The following is an 18,866-nucleotide window of genomic DNA, read 5'->3' on the forward strand; positions in this document are numbered from 1 at the left end:
CTGCAAGCTCCGCCTCCTGGGTTCACGCCATTTTCCGGCCTCAGCCTCCTGAGTAGCTGGGACTACAGGCGCCCGCCACTATGCCCGGCTAATTTTTTGTATTTTTTTAGTGGAGACGGGGTTTCACCGTGTTAGCCAGGATGGTCTCAATCTCCTGACCTCGTGATCTGCCCGCCTCGGCCTCCCAAAGTGCTGGGATTACAGGTGTGAACCACCATGCCCAGCCGGGACTATTCTTTTTTTATGTGGCAAAAAAAAAAAAAAAAAAAAAACTTTAAGAGATGTTTCACAAGGAAGTTACACAAATAGCCAATAAGCATGTGAAAAAAGTGCTCAACTTCATCAGTCATTGGGAGATACAAATTAAAACCACAATGATAAACTGCTACATATGCAGTAAAATTATTACAATTACAACACCTATGCTTGCTTCGGCACCACATATACTACAACTGGAACAATACAGAAAAGATTAGCATGGCCCCTGCCTGAGGATGACATGCAAATTCATGGAAGGTTCCGTGTATTTAAAATTCAAATATATTTAATTTAAAAATAAAATAAAACACCATCAAGTGCTGGCAAAGATGGGAAGCAACTAGAACTCCCATACACTGCTGGTGGGAGGGTAAAATAGTAGAAGCACCCAGGAAAACTGCTTGGTGGTTTCTCATAGTCAAGCATATGAAGTAGAACTATTCTTATCCCCATTTTACAGACATAAAAGCTGAGGCATAACAGGCTGAAGGGACTTGGCCACAGTGCTGATCAGAATCAAAAGAATAGTCCCACCTCACATGGCTGTTGTGAGAAATAAGTTGATACCTGTAAAATACTGACTGTAATGCCTGGTACTGAAGGGTTTCAATAAATTTAATAAATAAATTTAATTATTTTGCATACCACAGACTGACCAAACTGCACAAGGGCAGCAGGCACTTGCACCTCCAGCAGGACGCAGCGGGTAGTAGGGTAGGCCTGGAAGGAGAGCACGACTTGGGCCTGGAGAGAGGCTGTGGGCAACAGGGCAGGGGTCGGTCAGGCCCAGGAGCAGCAGGCCAGGCCTTGGCATGGGGCACTTGGGCCAGCCAGGTTCTCCTCACCATTCCTAGGTTCCTCCACCCCTGGATCAGCTGCTCCTCCAAACTTTTCCTCATCTTCAGGTTCTTCCCAGTGCCCTAGAAGGACCCAAGAGCAAGGCCCTGGGTGAGGCCCCCTGCTCTGGGCTGACTGGCTTTGGGGTTGGCTTCCTTCTGGAAAGCCCAGTGCTGGGAAGCAGAGGCTGGGGAGACCCCACTGGCCTGGAGTCCTTCTGCTGGTGTCCTCCAGGAGAACACTGAGGATGCCCAGCGCTGCCTGAGAGATTCCCTGGCTCTCATGCCCACCCCAGACACACTCACATGCACTGTCACAGGATGACTTGCTCACCATGCACGGCCAAGTGGACAGCCACACGCACACAGAGGTCACAGTAGGTCTCCTTGCGGCACCTCAGCACCAGCTCTGTCTGCAGGTGCGTAGGCGCCAGCACGGGGCCCGGAGCAGGCACGATGTCCCCAGGCAGGCAGAGTATGTCACTATCTGTGTGTGGAGGGGTGGGTGGGAGCTGAAGCTGTTCCAAGCCCAGAATTTGGTGGCACCTGACATACCCAGAGAGCCAAAGAACTTGGCTCACCGGGGCTGAGGTGGGCATGGAGGGCATGGACCTGAGGGACAGCTCTGCTCCCTTCAGCCAACCTGGGAAATTCTTTTTAAAAGTAGGGATACTTACCCCAGAGGTGGCAGGAGAGGCCCTGGGAAGGAAGGAAAGGAGAGTCAGAATTTGTGCCCCCACCTTCTAGGCACTGTTCTCTGCCTAAGACCTCCACCTACCTTTTTCTGGGGCTCCGTATTCCCAGACCCTCCCAGAGGAAGACAGACCCAGCTCTTGCCCCTTCCCCATTCTTCTCTTCTCCCATCAGCACCAGACAGACCAGACAGGGCAGTTCTGGCGGTGGCAGCAGTGACAGGAGCCAGGCTAGGGCTTTGCTGAGCCAAAAACTGAACTCTGAGCCTTCCCCCATCTCCCCAGGGTTCCAGACTCACCGGAGAGCAGTGGGTAGCGTCCTGGGGCCCCACAAGCCTCTCCAGAGAAAGGACAATGGGGCTTCGACCCAGTGCCAAGGACAGCAAGAACCAGGGCACAGGCATCTTCTAGATGCCAGGCAGCACCCAGGCCTGAGGCCCTGTGCTGCCCCCCCTAAGGGGGCAGACACCTTACCCCTGACCCTAGTCAGCCCGTGTCTGTGGGTGGCAGGGGCTGGAATCCCTCCCCAGCCTCCAGAGGGGGCATAGGGGGCTGTGCTGGATAGTTTGTGCACTCCCTGTCCTGCGAGTTCCAACTCTCGTCCTACTTCCAGTCTGGAGTGGTTTCGTTTTGGCTCCCGGCAGGCAGCCGACGGTTCCCGCCCCTCTCTGTCCCTCCCACCAACACCAGGCTTGGGAGCCAGCAGCCTTGGACTAGGGTGGTGGCCCCACCTCCTCCTTCTTTGGCTCTCCTCTCCCTCTGCTGACACCTGGCTGGGAGGGGCCCCGAAGAAGACAGCGAATGCATCATGGCTGAGTAAGGGAGCTCTTACTCACTCCAGCAGCCCTAAGGAGGACACAGCCCTGGAGTCCTGGGCCCACTAGGTCTCCCCTTACTAGGCACACTCGGTCGCCTCACACACTCTTTGGGCCTCAGTAACCCTTTGTGGGACAGGAGCTCTAAAAGCACCGCCAAAGGGCACCACAAAGTGGGCTTTTCACCACTGCCTGCTCAAATGCTGTATAGAGCGTAGAAGGAACCCAGGACCCAGAGCCTGGCAGACAGGGGTCCCATCTGTGCTGTTGCTGTGGGCCGGTTCTGTGATGATGGACACACCAGCTGGCGAAACCTCTGTTTTTCTGTCTCCTCTTGTAAGAATCACTGGGGGGATCAAGGAGATTGCCCCGTCCTCCTTTGCTTTCGGAGGCATTGCTTGTAGGAATGTGATGGATGCCACGCGGTGTGGACGCGGAGGATTTGGGCCAGCGCACTGACACATAACCCCCAGGCAGGCTCCTCAGCCACACTAGAGAAGCACACTGTGTTTTTTAGTTTGTCATGTTTGTCTTTATTCATCTTTCCGGATCTTGGTCCCCACCGCTAGCAACCACCCATCCCATCCCCAACTCCCATTGTCCTGAACACCCAGAGCCAAAAGCCTCTTTTCCTAGGTCCAGAGTCCTCTCTCCCACTGGGCAGAGCCTCAGTGTGGGAAAGGGAATCCCTGGCCCCCAAGGAGGTTTTCTCTCAGCCGCCCCCCGCCCCCCCACACCCCCTCACCCTCCTTCAGAACTGGCATGGCTCCTGCCTCCCTACCCCGGCCCCAGCCTCTCCAGCCTGGACTGGAGCATAAGCACACTGCTCTTTCTGGAGTTCTGGAGAGGAAGTGGGAAGACCGCCCTCCTCCATCAGAACAGGGGTTAGAGGAGCTCTCAGTCAAGGGAAAGTATGAGGAGGAAGAGGGACGCGCGGGGACTGGGCTGGGACTTCCGGTCTGTGAGGCAGGGAATAAGGCTTTTCGGCCAGTCGTCCTCGACGCACCCCAAAGATTCCAGGGTCTAAGGTTCATTCCGGGGTTCTAGCCAGTGTCCGTTGCATTGCGGCCGCAGACACCCGGGACTGCGGTGGAGCTCTGCTCAACCTAGGTCTAGTCGGGCGGCCTCTCGTTCCAGCAGGCTGCACAGCTCTAGGCGGCTCCGCCTGCGCTGCCGCGCACCGAGGCGGCCCCAGCTGGTGGCCTCTGCGGAAGGCTGCGCGTCCAGCGCCCGCAGCAGGCGCGGCAGGTCGCGCAACAGGCGGTAGCGAGGCAGGGCGCGCAGCGGCGGGGGGATGTCGCCCTTTGTGCAAGAGGCGAACTGGAAAGTTAGCCGCAGCAGCAGCGGGCGCGCGGAGGCAAGCGTGGCAGCAGGGCGAGAGGGCGTTGGCGCCAGGGCGTCGCGGGGCCGCGGGCGGGCGAAGGCAGCTGCTCCACAGCAGCAGCACCGTGCCCTGCTCCCGCGCTACGCGCGCCCGCGCGGCCCAGAGCCACGGCAGCGGGCCCACGCGCGCCACGTGCCTCCCCTCCCACAGGTCCACGATCACGTCGCGCCCGTCCCCCAGCGCTGCCCTCAGCAGTTCAGCCAGCGCTCCCACCAGGCGCCGCTGCGCCTCCGAGTCCGCCGCGTGCAGGAGGAGCACTGGCCGCGCTGGGCCCGGGCCTAGTGGCGGGGAGCAACAGATGAAGGGGTGGGGGCTGAGAGACTACTCAGCCCTCTCCTCCCCAGTCTCTCCGGATACCGAAGGGTGCTCGCCTCTCCGCCCCCGCCCCTTGTTTGCTCTGGGGGTTGGTACCAAAAGCAGCGCTAGCCTATGGGCTAATTAGATAAAGGCACCCCTTCTGAAAAGAGGGCTAGGGCTCCAGGCTGGGCGAGTACAGCGCAGGCTGGATTTCTGCCCCACTAGCCTTTTGTCCAGAGACTTAGTACAGTGACAATCTGTTCAGAGGGCCCTTTGCCCTGCCTTAACCATTCCTGCCCACTTGGGGGCCTGAGGATCCCTGCCTGGGTAACAGAGACTGGGTGCAGTGCAAAGAGCTCAGACGGGGGAGGTGAGGGGGCAGCTAGCCTCGGAGCTGGGCAGGTCTGACTACTCAGGTTACCCCCAGGTGAGCTTACCTGACTGTGGGCGCCAACAGATGAGGGCCAGAACAACACCCAGTAGGGTAAGGAGGGCCAGCAGTGTCAGGATCAAGAGCCCCAGGCGTCTGTAAGAGACTGAGTCAAGCAGGGTGAGGCCAAGCCCAGTTCCTCAGTGCCCAGCCTCCCTCTTACCTCCCCCTCCCCCAAGAACTCACCATCTGGACACAAGAGGTGCTTCCAGGCAAACTGGACATCTGACCGCCACACCTGAGGGCACAGAGTCCCCCAGCCCTATGAGCCAGGCATATTCTCCTCCCCGGGGAGCTGAGTGAAGTATGGAGCTGGGGGAGAGGGGAGTTCCCACTGGCTAGGGAATTCTTCCCAGGTGGGTTTGTGTCTGCTCCAGCTCCTGGCCTGGCACAGCACAGGTCAATGGTGGCAAACTCAAGTGTGACAGGGGCCAAACTCGAAAAGTAAACTCAAAGTTGGCCAGGGCTGCTGTGAGCACCTGGAGAGCACAGGCCCTGACTGAAACAATCAGACGGCGCTGAGCTCCAGGCCATTGTCACCATGCCAGAGTGTGGACACCCGGCACTAGGTTTTTCTGATTTTTCAACAGAAGTGAGAAATCCAGCTTTGTTTATATATGTAAATGGTGGTAAGTAATTTCGATTCAAAACACTGTGCTGGCCAAACCAAACATTTTTGCAGAATGGATTTTCCACGGATGAGTGCTACCAGGGGAGTAGATGCCAGGGCTCTGTATGTAGAGTGAGAGTAGGTTTCCTTACCAGGACACAGTGCCCTGGCCTCAGGAAGGGAATGATGAGGTCTAGTGTCACTGGGCTTGAGCCCCGGGCCTGTAGAAATAAAGAGCAGACAGGCTCTCCTGAGGGAGGTGAATCTGGCCCTGTGTGGCCTTGAGTCTTTGCCCCTGCTATTCCTCCCCACCATACCCCCAGTCCTACGAGGTTTAGGCCAAGTGCCACCTCTGACAAGAAGGCTTCCTCAGCCACTCCGGCTCCCACTGATCTTTCCCAGAGCTCAGCTCCTGCTGCAGTCAGGTATTTGTCAAACAGACAGACTCTGAGTGTGTCCTCTGTGCCAAGCCCTGAGGAAAGAAGGCGGGTGCGGACATTGTCTCTGTCCTCTAGCAGCTCACAAACCAGGGAGGCTGCCTCACTTTACTCTCCTGCACAGCTGAAGAGGTATCACAACATGTCATTGAAAAGAATGTAAGTTTTAGGGTCAGGAGACCTGAGTTCAGGCTTACCTGTTGCCTTTGTAGTCCCTAACTGTATGGTCTTTGCATGGAGGCAGGTTACCTCTCTTTCCTAAGCCTCGCTTTCCTCATTTTTATTTTTATTTTTTTATGTTTATTTATTTATTTTTTGAGATAGAGTCTCACTCTGTCGTGCAGGCTGGAGTGCACTGGCGCAATCTCGGCTCACTGCAACCTCCACCTCCTGGGTTCAAGCTATTCTCCTGCCTCAGCCTCCTGAGTAGCTGGGATTACAGGTGCACGCCACCACGCCCAGCTAATTTTTGTATTTTTAGTAGAGACGGGTTTTGCAATGTTGGTGAGGCTGGTCTTAAACGCCTGACCTCAGGTGATCTGCCTGCCTCAGCCTCCCAAAATGCTGGAATTACAGGCGTGAGCCACTGCGCCTGGCCTACTTTCTTTGTTTTTATGTGGGGGATAATAATCTTTATTTTACTGGGTTATTGAGAGCATCAAATGGGTATATGCACATGAATATCTTTTTAAATAAACTGCAATGTATATTCATTTATTGGTAACAGCTATTATTAGTCTGTGAACTCCTTAACTGTGTTATATACTTTTCTTGTATCTCCCAGAGCCTGCTACAGGGTGGGAACAATGCATACTAAATTGGACAGAATTTTAATTAAAAACTTTTTTTTTTAGAGTCTGAGTCTCATGCTGTCACCCAGGCTGGAGTGCAGTGGCATGATCATAGCTCACTACAGCCTTGGACTCCTGAGCTCACACAGTTCTCCTGCCTCAGCGGGGACTACAAGTGTGAGACACTGCACCTGGCCATCTTAAGCGTGACTTGGTCTTACATACTGTGTTACTATCACCTGTCTGCTTGGGAGCCCTCATACAATGCAAAACAAACGTATAAGCTGCAAGTGAGCATTTAGGAAATAACTGTTTGAAAGTGCTAGTCATGCTTAGTCAGCTTGGTGCTGTGGTATTAAGGGTGTATTTGACTGTGGTTTTTATATCAGATACATGGAAGATAGTCGGATAAAGTGCTCCTAGTCACGTAACAGGTGAAATTTGTCAGTAGTTTACAGGATTGTGCAGAGCCTGTCAGCTGCATGGGCTCTGCCTCCTGGGATAGATAACTTCTGCACAGGTGCCTCGTGGAGGCAGGAGAGTAGTGGTAGTGGACAGCTGGGTTCAAGGGAAGGCATCAGTATAAAATGTTTTGTTAGGCTAGAGCAGTGGTCCCCAACCTTTTTGGCAACAGGGACTGGTTTCATGGAAGAAAAGTTTTACACAGAGGTTGAAGGGGTTGGGGTTGGGGGAATGGTTTCAGAATGAAACCACCTGAGATCATCAGGCATTAGAGTCTCATAAGTAGCTCACAACCTAGATCCCTCACATGCACGGGTCACAATAGGGTTTGCTCTTTTTTTTTTTTTTTTTTTTTTTGAGACGGAGTCTTGCTCTGTCGCCGGGGCTGGAGTGCAGTGGCTAGTTCTCAGCTCACTGCAAGCTCCGCCTCCCGGGTTACGCCATTCTCCTGCCTCAGGCTCCGACTAGCTGGGACTACAGGCGCCCGCCACCTCGCCTGGCTAGTTTTTTGTATTTTTTTTAGTAGAGACGGGGTTTCACCGTGTTAGCCAGGATGGTCTCGATCTCCTGACCTCGTGATCCGCCCGTCTCGGCCTCCCAAAGTGCTGGGATTACAGGCTTGAGCCACCGCGCCCGGCCAGGGTTTGCTCTTATAAGAATCTAATGCAGCCACTGGTCTGACAGGAGGCGGAGCTCAGGCAGTAATGCTTGCTCACCCTCCACTCACCTCCTGCTGTGTGGCCTGGTTTCTCACAAGCCACCAGGTGGGTACTGGTCTGCAGCTCAAAGATTGGGACCCCTGGGCTAGACAACACCTGGATGTGGGAGGGCCAGTCCCTTGCCTCTGTTATTCCTGTAAATTCAGAAACTGAAAGGATTAGAAAATGCTCCCTTAACTTGCAGTGAGCTGAGATCGTGCCACTGCACTCCAGCCTGGGTGACAGAGCGAGACTCCGTCTCAAAAGAAAAAAAAAAAAGGAAAATGCTCCCTTGAGGAATCTACTGTCAGCAAGTCAGCTGAACAAAGGCTGATCACGTAAATAAAGTAAACCAGATGGTAGAAGTCAGGGATTTGTTTGTTTCTGCCTTCCCAGGGTCTATCTCAATGAGGTGACAAGGAAATTGAGGGCTGTGCTCTGAGCAATAGGACCTAGTGGGGGCGAGGCCATACCTGGCTGACAGTGTACACAGGGGGCACCAAAGTGTCCTGCCCCAAGCCTGGGCGGCTCCAGGCAGCACTGAAGGTGGCATGCATTCTTGAGGAGAAGTGAAGAATCAGCTGCTGGGCCTGGGTATCCATGCTCACATTCCAGGATGTGAGAGACCCTGTTTGGGGCAGGGTGGGGGTGTTAATAGGAGTTAGGCTTTGCGTGATGAATTCAGGGCTGGGCTGGGGTTTAGCTTGGTCACAGTTGGGTGAGGATGAAATGGGGCAGGGGTTCCCAGCAGAGTTTACTTATTGGCTCACCAGTCTGGTGGGGGCATTCAACATGGCTGCTGTTTCCAAAAGAGAACTGAGAAATACAGGAATGCAGGTTAGCAAGCTCCAGGCAATACCCACTGCCCCACATCTCTTCTCACCCATGGTTGTACCTTGAAGCAGAGCTGGGGGTGCAGATCCACCTTCTCCAAAACATACCACTGTGGGAGGAGAGAAGAGTTCAGCAGGGAGAAAATTCCTGGGCCCCATCCCTGCCCACCCTGGTCCTGGGGGAACCTGTCCTCACCCCGTCTGACTCTTGAGCCGTGGCATTTGGGAGGTCTTTGCAAAGGGTATGCCAGTCTTGCTTCTGGCAGAGGGCAGCTTCCAGCTTCAGTGGGCAGCGGAGTGTCAGGGCCATGACCATCTGAGTGTGCTGGCTGTAGTCAGTGAAGTGCACTGACTTCCAGAAGTCTGAGCCATCTGGGCAGGTGGCAGGGTCAGTGGGTGAGGGTCAGCCCTGCTTCAGCCCCACCTTGCCACCCACATCCTGGGGGCAGCAGGAGATGATGTTTGTAAAAGTAACCAGTACTGTTCCTGGCCTGAACAGGTACTCAATCAATGAGCATCCCTTTCATTATCTTTCTTTTTCTTTTCTTTTTTGAGACAGAGTCTCACTCTGTCTCCCAGGCTGGAGTGCAATGGTGCGATCTCGGCTCACTGCAACCTCTGCCTCCTGGGTTCAAGTGATTCTCATGCCTCAGTAGCTGGGATTACAGGTGTCAGCCACCAAGCCCAGATGATTTTTGTATTTTTAGTAGAGATGGATTTTCACCATGTTGGCCAGGCTGGTCTCCTGACCTCATGAACTCCTGACCTTGTGACTCACCCACCTCAGCCTCCCAAAGTGCTGAGATTACAGGTGTGAGCCACCACGCCCAGCCCCCTTTCATTACCTTTCTGTTTTTTGTTTTTGTTTTTTGAGTTGGAGTCTCATTCTGTCACCCAGGCTGGAGTGCAGTGGTGTGATCTCGGCTCACTGCAACCTCCGCCTCCCGAGCTCAAGTAATTCTCCTGTCTTGACCCCCTGAGTAGCTGGGACTACAGGCGTGCACCACCATGCCTGGCTAATTTTTTGTATTTTTAGTAGAGACAGGGTTTCACCATGTTGGCCAGGTTGGTCTCAAACTCCTGATCTCAGGTGATCTGCCCGCTTTGGCCTCCCAAAGTGCTGGGATTATAAGCGTGAGCCACTGCGCCTGGCCTCATTATCTTTCTATCCAGGGTCTCTCTTCTCTCCTTCCCAGGCCTCCATTCTGGCCAGCTCCTTGCTTCTCCCCCAACTCAAAATCTGCTTAGGGTTCTCTCAGAACCAGGAATGTCTTCCCCTCCTATCTCTCCTGTCTAAATCCTGCCTTTTTTCTGACCCCAGCTCAGATGCCACTTCCTCTAAGAGGCCTTCTCTGCTTACAATGGCCCTTCTCGGGCTTCTCCCTTTCTGGAGTTCTTACCCTACAGCCTAGTCCTTAACTATAACCCTGCCCTATAAGTTCTGTAGGCTGCTTTATGCGATTCACTTGTGTCTGAGTGTCCTGCCTCTCCTTGAGAACAACAACGTGCACACAGCACTTCAGCACCAGCCACTTTCACATGTAATATTTAACTCAGGCTTCACAAATGCTTTGAAGGCAGAGCAGGTATTGAGATTTTACAGATGAGGAAAATGAGGCTCAGAGAAGAACAACTGACAGAGCTGGGATGGGAACTGGGTCTTCTGGCCCATCGTCTTAGGACACCATCTCCTAGGCTTCATATTTCTGAACTTCTCACAGTGCTTCAGTGCTCAGTGCTCTCTGATCTATTGGCAAGCTGACTGGTAGACTTGGCAGCCCTTTTCCCCCACTGACTCCAGGGAAAGTACCTGTATGCCTTCTGGGGGCTTCCCCTAGCAAACGTGTGAAGTGTGGTGTGTGTGTGTGTGTGTGTGTGCATGTGCATGTGTGTGTGGGAGACAGAAAGAGAAAGGGAATGTGTGTGCACAAGGGTGCATGTCAGCAGCACTCACAGGCTTCCGGCCAGCTCTGGAAGGGACATTTTTTGCGCCTCACAGTGTCCTCTTGCAGGTAGGATGCCTAGGGTGACAGGGGAGCAGGTGGGGAGGGTCAGAGGAATGGCTTTTCCAATCTCACTCAGACCTAAAACTCATTCTGGCTTTACCTTACTGTGAGGCAAGCTGCCTGAGCTGGCCAGGCACCGAGCAGGAGGGGGCAATGTGGGGTGGGGGCAACGGTAGGGAGGAACTCCAGAGCATAGGAGAGGGATAAGCAAGTGAGGGGCTAATTCCTTTCCTCCTAAAGAGAACTATCCCCAGAAAGAAGTAAATCCTGAGGTCGCATTCCTGTTTTGGTCTTCTCTGGTCTCCACTCTCAGCCATCCCCAAGGCACCCAGTGCTCTGTGTTGGCTCCTGACTCTGGAATGCCAACATGCCCACCTGCTGTCCACCCTGGCAATTGCTCGTGGCTCTAGGTCTCTGCCATCATCCTCCCTTAGGTCTCCCAGGTGACAATTTCCCTTGCCTTTTCTGTCTAGTCCAAAGAAAACTTTCTGATATGTTCCTTAGACTTGTAAAGAGAAAAGGAGGACTGCCACAGAGGCCTAGAGGGGGCAAGACTTTTGGGGGCATATGGAACCCTGCAGTGGCCATGTACACACTCCTTCCTCGACTCCTCAGAACACACAGCGATGACAGCTGCCTATTCTGGGCTGAGGCCAGGTCTGGGCCAGGGAAAGCTGGGTTTGGATGGGGCTGAGGTTGGAATCACCCTAAGAAGGTCCAATGTTCAGCAAAACCCTTCTACCTCTGACCCTATGTGTGGCTCACAGCCAAACTGATGCCACTCTTCCTAAGCATGCCAGTAACACCCAGTCCTTTTTAAACCCAGTTTACTGGAGATATACTTGACCAACTGTGCCACCTTGGCGACTTAGGAACAGAGCCATGGACAGCCCACACCTTTTCCTTTGCTCACCTCTATGCACAGACAGGGCAGAAGGAATTCATAAGGCAGCTCTACGGTGTGGCCCCCAGACACAATTTTCTGTGGATGAAACAGCAAAGGAAGACAAAAGATGCCTGAGAAAGAGCATAGGCACATAGACAAGGGAAGGACAGCGCTGGGATCTTGGCCAACACATCCTGTTTTTCCTCTTATATGAGATACCTCTTCTCCGGATAAATCTCTCAAAGGTTGTCTGCTTAGTAATCTAAGCATTAGCTCTATGTGCTCTAGGTAGAGTTGCGGGGAAGGAGACAGGGAATACATTCCTTTATTGTGGCCCTATTGTATGCCAGGGTGTGTGGTGAGTGCTAGAAGCATTAAATCAATTCACTCCATGCTAGCATCACAGTGAACTTATGAGGTATCCTCACCGTTATAAAAATGATGAGCTGAGGGTCTCAGGGGTACAGCAGCAGTCCCTGCAAATGGTACCAACTGTATACAATGGCATCCATGACAAAGGGAGGTTGAGGTGGGATGTTGGGGCCCAGGTTGGGAGAATGGGGGACATATCATTCTCTGAGTGGCAGGAACAAAGGGAGGGAGATGGAAGGGTACCAAGACAGATGTGACCATTTTGTTATGTTCTCAAACAGTACAACGTCTTAGGGGAACTGAAAAGGCTTTTTAAATTTTTAATTAACAATTATTTTCTCTTACTTGTCACTAACTTAAAGCTCAAGAAAAGGCTTCTTAATGCCTGAATCACACTGAGGATCCTCTCATTGGGGGTGAATACCACACTAATTTCTCTGCTCATTCATGGTTATTCAGGTCTGCTCCAGTTCTCTGCCTGCCTTTCCTGTTCTTCCAGGTGACAAGGCCCTCTGCCCTTTCTGTCTAGTCCAAAGAAGTCTTTCTTTTAATTTTTTTTTTTTTTTTTTTTAGCAGCAGGGTTTCACTATGTTGCCCAAGCTGGTTTTACACTCCTGGCTTCAAGCAATCCTCCTGCCTTGGCCTCCCAAAGTGCTGGGACCACAGGTGTGAGCCACCATGCCATGCCCAAAGAAGTCTTAATGATAGACCCTGCAGCTTGTAAGGAGGTCCTGGACAGTTACCATCCCTTTCTGGGCCTCAGTTTCCCCATGTGTACAATGGGTGGCCTCTGTTGCTAGCACTGTGTGATCGGGCTTTTTACAGGGGATGACACGCCATACCTGGATATCATAGGGACTGCTCAGCTCCTCACACTCCAGTGCCCACTGGTGACAAAGACGCACACTGACCTCAGGGCCTGAAGGTATGTTCACCCGAATAGCCCGGGCCTCAGGCAGCAAATCAAAGGAGAACTCGGGCCCTGGGGAGAGGAAGGACTCAGTGGCCTTGTCTCTTGGCCTTAGCACCTCACCACTCAACTGAACCCATCTCCTGTTGTACCCAGTGCCCACCTCCATGCCTTTGAGAGTCCAATCTGGGAAGACTTTCCCATGCTTCTGGATCCGAAGGTTGGGTCCTTTTAGAGCGAAGTCCCTTGTGGGAGATGTCTGGGGAGGGGATGGAAATGTGATGGCTCTTCTCAGACAGGCGACGACTAGGCAGCGGCTTCCTCTAAAGGCAGAGAACAAGGTTGGCCTCGGGCCAGGAATCAGGAAACCTGGCTTCTGTTTCTGCCTCTGGAACCTGAGGTACTGTGGCAGTTGCTCAAACTCTTTTGGCCTCCCTAGCTGTGTAACAGACAGAATACTTCATCTCCACACTTTCTGTCTCACGTGGCTGGAGAACCAAATCTGGAGAACCAAATGAGAGGCCAGAAAGCAAAGGTCTGTCGGGCATCGGGTAGGGCTGGAACTGAAAGGGAGAGTACCTGAGCAGGTGCTGGCATCTTGTGTCTCCTACAGAAATTGAATGTGGAAGACTTTTTGGATTTCTGTACCAGGAGGTGGAAGAAGCCCCACTGAAGAACTGTGCAGGTGGGGACATACTTACTATCTAGCCTTCATTACCCCCTCCCCTACCTGGAGATATGGCCCAGTGTTAGATAGTAAGTCATTTTATTTTATTTTGTTTTATTTATTTATTTATTTTGAGACAGAGTTTCGCTCTTTGTTGCCCAGGCTGAAGTGCAATGGCACGATCTCGCCTCACTGCAGCCTCCGCCTCCCGAGTTCAAGTGATTCTCCTGCCTCATCCTCCCGAGTGGCTGGGATTACAGGCATGTGCCACCATGCCCAGCTAATTTTGTATTTTTAGTGGAGATGGGGTTTCTCCATGTTGGTCAGGCTGGTCTCGAACTCCAGACCTCAGGTGATCTGCCCACTTTGGCTTGGTGGGATTACACGTGTGAGCCACCGCGCCCGGCCTGATAGTAAGTCATCTTAAATCAAGGAGGGTAAGGATGTCAAACTTCTTTAGTCTTGAAAATTACGATGCAATCAAGAAAGGATTAATTTCTTAAGCAGAGAAAAAGCTATATATACAAAGATACTCATTTTAGCATTCTTTTATTTGTCTCGCTCTGTTGCACAGGCTGGAGTGCAGCGGCGCCATCTTGGCTCACTACAGTCTCTGCCTCCCTGCTTCAAGCGATTCTCCTGCCTCGCCCCCTGAGTAGCTGGGACTACAGGCACCCGCCACCACGCCCAGCTAATTTTTTGTATAATTAGTAGAGATGGGATTTCACCATGTTAGCCAGGATGATCTGGATCTCCTGATCTTGTGATCCGCCTGCCTCGGCCTCCCAAAGTGCTGGGATTACAGGCATGAGCCACCACACCAGCCTCTGCCTCTCTCTCTTTCCTTCTTTCTTTCTCCCCTTCCTTCCTTCCCTCCTTCTTTCCTTGACAGGGTTTTGCTCTGTCACGCAGGCTGGAGTACAGTGGCACAATCACTGCTCACTGCAGTCTTGAACTCTTGGGCTTAAGCAATCCTCTCACCTCAGCCTCCTGAGTAGCTGGGATTACAGGCATCCGCCATCACGCCTGGCTAATTTTTGTATTTTTAGTAGAGATGGGGTTTCACCATGTTGACCAGGCTGGTCTCAAACTCCTGACCTCAGGTGATCTGCCTGCCTCGGCCTCCCAAAGTACTGGGATTACAGGCATGAGCCACTGCACCCAGCCCTGTGGCATTATTTCTAACAGCAAACATTTAGAAAAATTAGACACTGCCAGTTCTTTTTTTTTTTAAGACAGGGACTCACACTGTCATCCAGGCTGGAGTGTAGTAGCACTATCTTAACTGACTGCAACCTCCACCTCCTGAATTCAGGTGATCCTCCCACCTCAGGCTCCCAAGTAGCTGGGACTTCAGGTATGCACCACCATATCCAGCTAATTTTTGTATTTTTTTTTTGTAGAGATGGGGTTTTGCCATGTTGGCCAGGCTGGTCTCAAACTCCTGGACTCAAGCGATCCACCCACCTCAGCCTCCCAAAGTGCTGGGATTACAGGTGTGAACCATCACACCTGGCCCAGAAACTGCCTTTTTTTTTTTTTTTTTTTTTTTTTGGAGACGGAGTTTTGCTCTTGTCGCCCAGGCTGGAATGCAATGACACGATCTCGGCTCACTGCAACCTCTGCCTCCTAGGTTCAAGTGATTCTCCTGCCTCAGCCTCCTGAGCAGCTAGGATTACAGGTGCCCGCCACCACACCCTGCTAATTTTTTGTATCTTTAGTAGAGACGGGGTTTCACCATGTTGACCTGGCTGGTCTCGAACTCCTGACCTCAGGTGATCAGCCTGCCTCAGCCTCCCAAAGTGTTGGGATTACAGGCGTGAGCCACTGCGCCTGGCCTAGAAACTGCCAATTCTTAAGCAATGTAAGGGCATTCAGTATGTACCAGGCACTGAGCTGAGCAATTAAAATATAGAGTAAGAAAGAAGATCCGGCTTTACAAATAAATGTTAATAACAATAAATCCATAGCTTTTAATTCCAAGAATCTCAGCTGAAAAAAATACCGTCATAAAATTGTACAATTGGATTCATGAATATCAGTCATAGAGTGCTATTTTAGGATAATCCAAGTCACTGTTGAGGTTACAACAAGACAAATACCTGTTCTAGTGAGTCCCACTTGCTCAGCCTAGGCGGTCGCTCAAAATGTTCTCTTTACTGAGAATGGCCCAAGGGCCTGTTTCTCATACCTGAGCGACCTGACAGCAGATGTTGGCACAAACAGTGGGAACAGTGCCAGACTCACACACACCAAGGCTTTGTGGAGAAGAGGGCCCACCAGGTGCGGCAAGGGATATGGGCAGAACTTCCTGGGAAAGATGGAAGGGAAAGCAAATGATAGGGTCTAAGAAGGTCCCTCCTACCTCAGACAAGCTGGATTTGAGGCCAAGCTCTGTCACTTACATCCTGGAAGTATGACTTTGGGGATTATAGGACCTGTCTAAGGATCAGTTGACTTTGGGGATTATAGGACCTGTCTAAGGATCAGTTTCCTCATTCATAAAGCGGGTCTGTTATAAAAATCAAAATAGTAGTGCATGGGAAAATGTCTTGTGAAGTAGAACATACCATAAAATAGGAAGGATTACTGATAGAAGTATCAGTAATATTACTGATAGAAGTGAGGGATCAGTTAAGGGGAGGAACCAACATATACGGAGCACCTGGAGATTTACCCATGTTTCTCATCTAATCCTCCTTACAGATCAGAAGCAACATTGCCTTTAGTGTACAATCATTTCTACTGTGCTACTACCCCTCAGAAACTGAGGGTCAGTTGGAGGGGTTAGGTGCACAGTCTGAGGCCACACGGGAGTCTGGCAGAACTGCAACGTGAATCCAGGCTTGTCATGATTCCAAACTTTTTCCTTGATATTGTGCTACTTCCCACGTTGGGAACCGAAAATTAGAATGGAGGGCTTGCTGGGCATCTGGAGAAATAGTGGGCGTGGGGAGGAGCAATGGGGCAGGAAATGCGACTCACCAGTGAAACTGTCATCCTGAGGCACAGGGCCCAGTAGGGAAAAGAAAGGAGAGAGCTATTATTAGGACGGACTCCCATAAGGAGCATTCTTGGGGTCTTCACTTCAAATCAGCGAATTCTGAGTCCCATAGCTAATAGCCCATACCCTCTGGCTCTTACCTTCCCAGCTCCACCCTGTCCAGGCCCTCAGCACAAAGGACCTTGGCTACCCCTTTGAGATTATGTAGAGGACACATCGAAGCTGCCACTAGAGCGCAGGGACTGCAGAGGTAGCACAGGGCGGAAAGGGGAGTGGGGAGCTTTATGGCTGTGCTAGGCAGGTGTCCCTACCTGGCAGTAGCACCTTACCATGTGGGAGGCCAGAGGACAGCGGGTGTTCCAGTGGGGCAGGTGGGGACAGCCAATCCCAGCAGAGTCAGAGAGGTCGATGACTACCAGGAGGAGAGGCAGGAGCAGGGCTGCCGGTCTGAAGCTCCCCATGGGCTTCTGTACAATTAGGGCTCCCAGAACATGGCTGCATGGCCTGAAGGTGGGTGGCAGGGCCTTGCTGTGCAGCAGCGAAGAACACAGTACCAGCAGGAGCCCTCGCCCCAGCCTGCCGTGGCCCCGCCCTGCCTGAAAGCTCCTCCTTGATCCCAACCAGCCAGCCAGGCCACATTCCTTCCCCTCCAAGTGGAGGGACTGAGGAAAGCTTGTGCCCCCCAAAACCCTACTGCCCCCCACCTGAAAGACAAGGGGCTCCTGCTGTGACTGAGAAGTAACAGGAAAGGGACTAGCATCAGGTTGGGGGACGCACCCATTTCTTAGCACCTCCTACTCCTGAAACACACTGCAGATCTGACCCACCCATCAGCACACTGTTAAACTTGTGTCTCCCAAAGACATGTGCTTCACCCCCTCACTTAGAGAATTAGCCGAGCTCTTAAGCACTACTCAGCACTGGGTGCTGGAGATACAGAGGTGACTGAGGCACCATTTAGAGTGGGGAGGAAAAAAGCACTCTACGATGCACGTGAAACCCATATGTACCCTGGCTTCCCACCTGGTTAACTCTCAGGACTACAGCCAAGTTCTCTCTACCCATGAGCCTGGTCCAGCTCTTCTAGGCAAAGGGCTCCATACCAAAGGGGCCTCTAGCTTCAAGGACCCACTAGTCAGTACAGCCTGCTCAGGAAGCCCCAGAGCTCATAGCTGAGCCCTGGAGTGGAGGGAGTGGGCCCCACACACTGACCTGATTTCCTGTGGTTTCCGGTGCTGGAGAAAGGCTGACGAGGCTCCATCTTTGTGGGAACCCTCCCCATCATCCCACAGCTTCCTCCCACTCATGGAGCATTTGAGCAGCTTTAGCCCTCACCTTGGTAACACACACACTGGAAAGAAAGTTGGGGGCACACCTACCAGGTCAAGGATCTTTTTTTTTTTGAGACCAAGTCTCACTCTATCGAGAGTATTTTTAGGCTGGAGTGCTGTGGCGCAATCTCTGCTCGCTGCAACCTTCCACCTCCAGGGTTCAAGCAATTCACCTGCCTCAGCCTCCCGAGTAGCTGGGAGTACAGGCGCCTGCCCCGTGCCTGGCTAATTTTTGTATTTTAGTAGAGACAGGGTTTCACCATATTGGCCAGGCTGGTCTTGAACTCCTGACCATGTGATCCTCCCACCTTGGCCTCCCAAAGTGCTGGGATTACAGGCGTGAGCCACTGTGCCTGGCAAAGGCATCTTGAGATTGTTATTGTCCCCCTGCAACTCAATCTAGACCACCTTTCAGTGGTCTAACCACAGCCTGCTTTCGACCAATTCTATTCTTGTGTTTAGGTTCATTGTCTGAAGGCTGCATCCTACCCATTATCCTAAAAGTACCCTCTAGCTTTTTGAGTTCATGAAAAGATAAAAACTCTTATCCTTTATGTTTCTCCAAGCCTAGTAAGGAAGGAGACCATTACTACTCCTGCTGCCCTCCTCCCCCAACCTTGCCTAATTCACAAGACAGGAGTAAAGACAGAAAGAAACAAAAGTAAGATAAATAGCCAGACAACCTTGGCACCACCACCCGGCCCTAGGAGTTAAACAAAGTAATAATAATAACATAAACCCCTGGCCTAAACGACTTGTGTTATCTGTAAATTTTATTCGGCTCCCGGCCGAATAAAAAACCTCTTCCTTCTTTAATCTGGTGTCGGAGGAGTTTTGTCTGCGGCTCGTCCTGCTACACTAACAGTAGGAGAAACATAGGGGGAAGTATGTGCTGTGTAATTGAATAGATGTCATGATATGTTTCATCTATGTAGTTTATCTGTTTCACACTTCACAAAACACTTTCATATTTAATCCTCCTAACCCTGTGAGACAGGTAAGTGATAATTATTGTTTTCATTTCATTAAAAGAGAGATAAGAAAGCAGAGGGATAATGACTTGGACAAGGTCAAAGTCTATAGCCCAGGGAGCTGCACTTTTGCTAGGCCCTCGCAACTCAATTCTCTTTTTTTTTTTTTTTTTTTT

General features: G+C 51.9%; 2 protein-coding genes across 15 annotated transcripts in view; both read right to left on the bottom strand.

Annotated features, from left to right (window-relative positions):
* Positions 1-2,443, bottom strand: part of IL17RC (interleukin 17 receptor C) — a 19,814-nt gene extending 17,371 nt beyond the window's left edge. For 5 of the 14 annotated variants that reach the window (XM_017847473.1, XM_017847472.1, XM_017847471.1 and 2 more), the window contains exons 1-5: positions 2,086-2,443; positions 1,772-1,793; positions 1,429-1,581; positions 1,104-1,178; positions 904-1,013 (exon numbers count right to left, since the gene is read on the bottom strand). In XM_017847473.1, the coding sequence (XP_017702962.1) occupies positions 904-1,013; positions 1,104-1,178; positions 1,429-1,581; positions 1,772-1,793; positions 2,086-2,190 (465 nt within the window). In that variant the 5' untranslated portion in view covers positions 2,191-2,443. Of the gene's footprint in view, positions 1-903; positions 1,014-1,103; positions 1,179-1,428; positions 1,582-1,771; positions 1,794-1,872 lie in introns of all 14 variants that reach the window. The other 9 variants (XM_017847467.1, XM_017847466.1, XM_017847463.1 and 6 more) reach the window with 5 other exon arrangements.
* Positions 2,444-3,614: 1,171 nt separating this feature from the next.
* Positions 3,615-17,081, bottom strand: IL17RE (interleukin 17 receptor E). Its single transcript, XM_017847482.1, is given in 14 exon segments — positions 3,615-3,960; positions 3,962-4,263; positions 4,720-4,818; positions 4,899-4,950; positions 5,475-5,543; positions 8,184-8,338; positions 8,481-8,526; positions 8,606-8,653; positions 8,740-8,915; positions 10,498-10,564; positions 11,463-11,531; positions 12,650-12,789; positions 12,881-13,040; positions 16,718-17,081. Coding segments are annotated over 14 exon segments (1,773 nt in total). The 5' UTR covers positions 16,850-17,081; the 3' UTR covers positions 3,615-3,702.
* Between the last annotated feature and the right edge of the window lie 1,785 nt (positions 17,082-18,866).

Source organism: Rhinopithecus bieti, unplaced genomic scaffold, assembly GCF_001698545.2.
Source record: "Rhinopithecus bieti isolate Rb0 unplaced genomic scaffold, ASM169854v2 scaffold_29378, whole genome shotgun sequence".
NCBI classification, from domain to species: domain Eukaryota; kingdom Metazoa; phylum Chordata; class Mammalia; order Primates; family Cercopithecidae; genus Rhinopithecus; species Rhinopithecus bieti.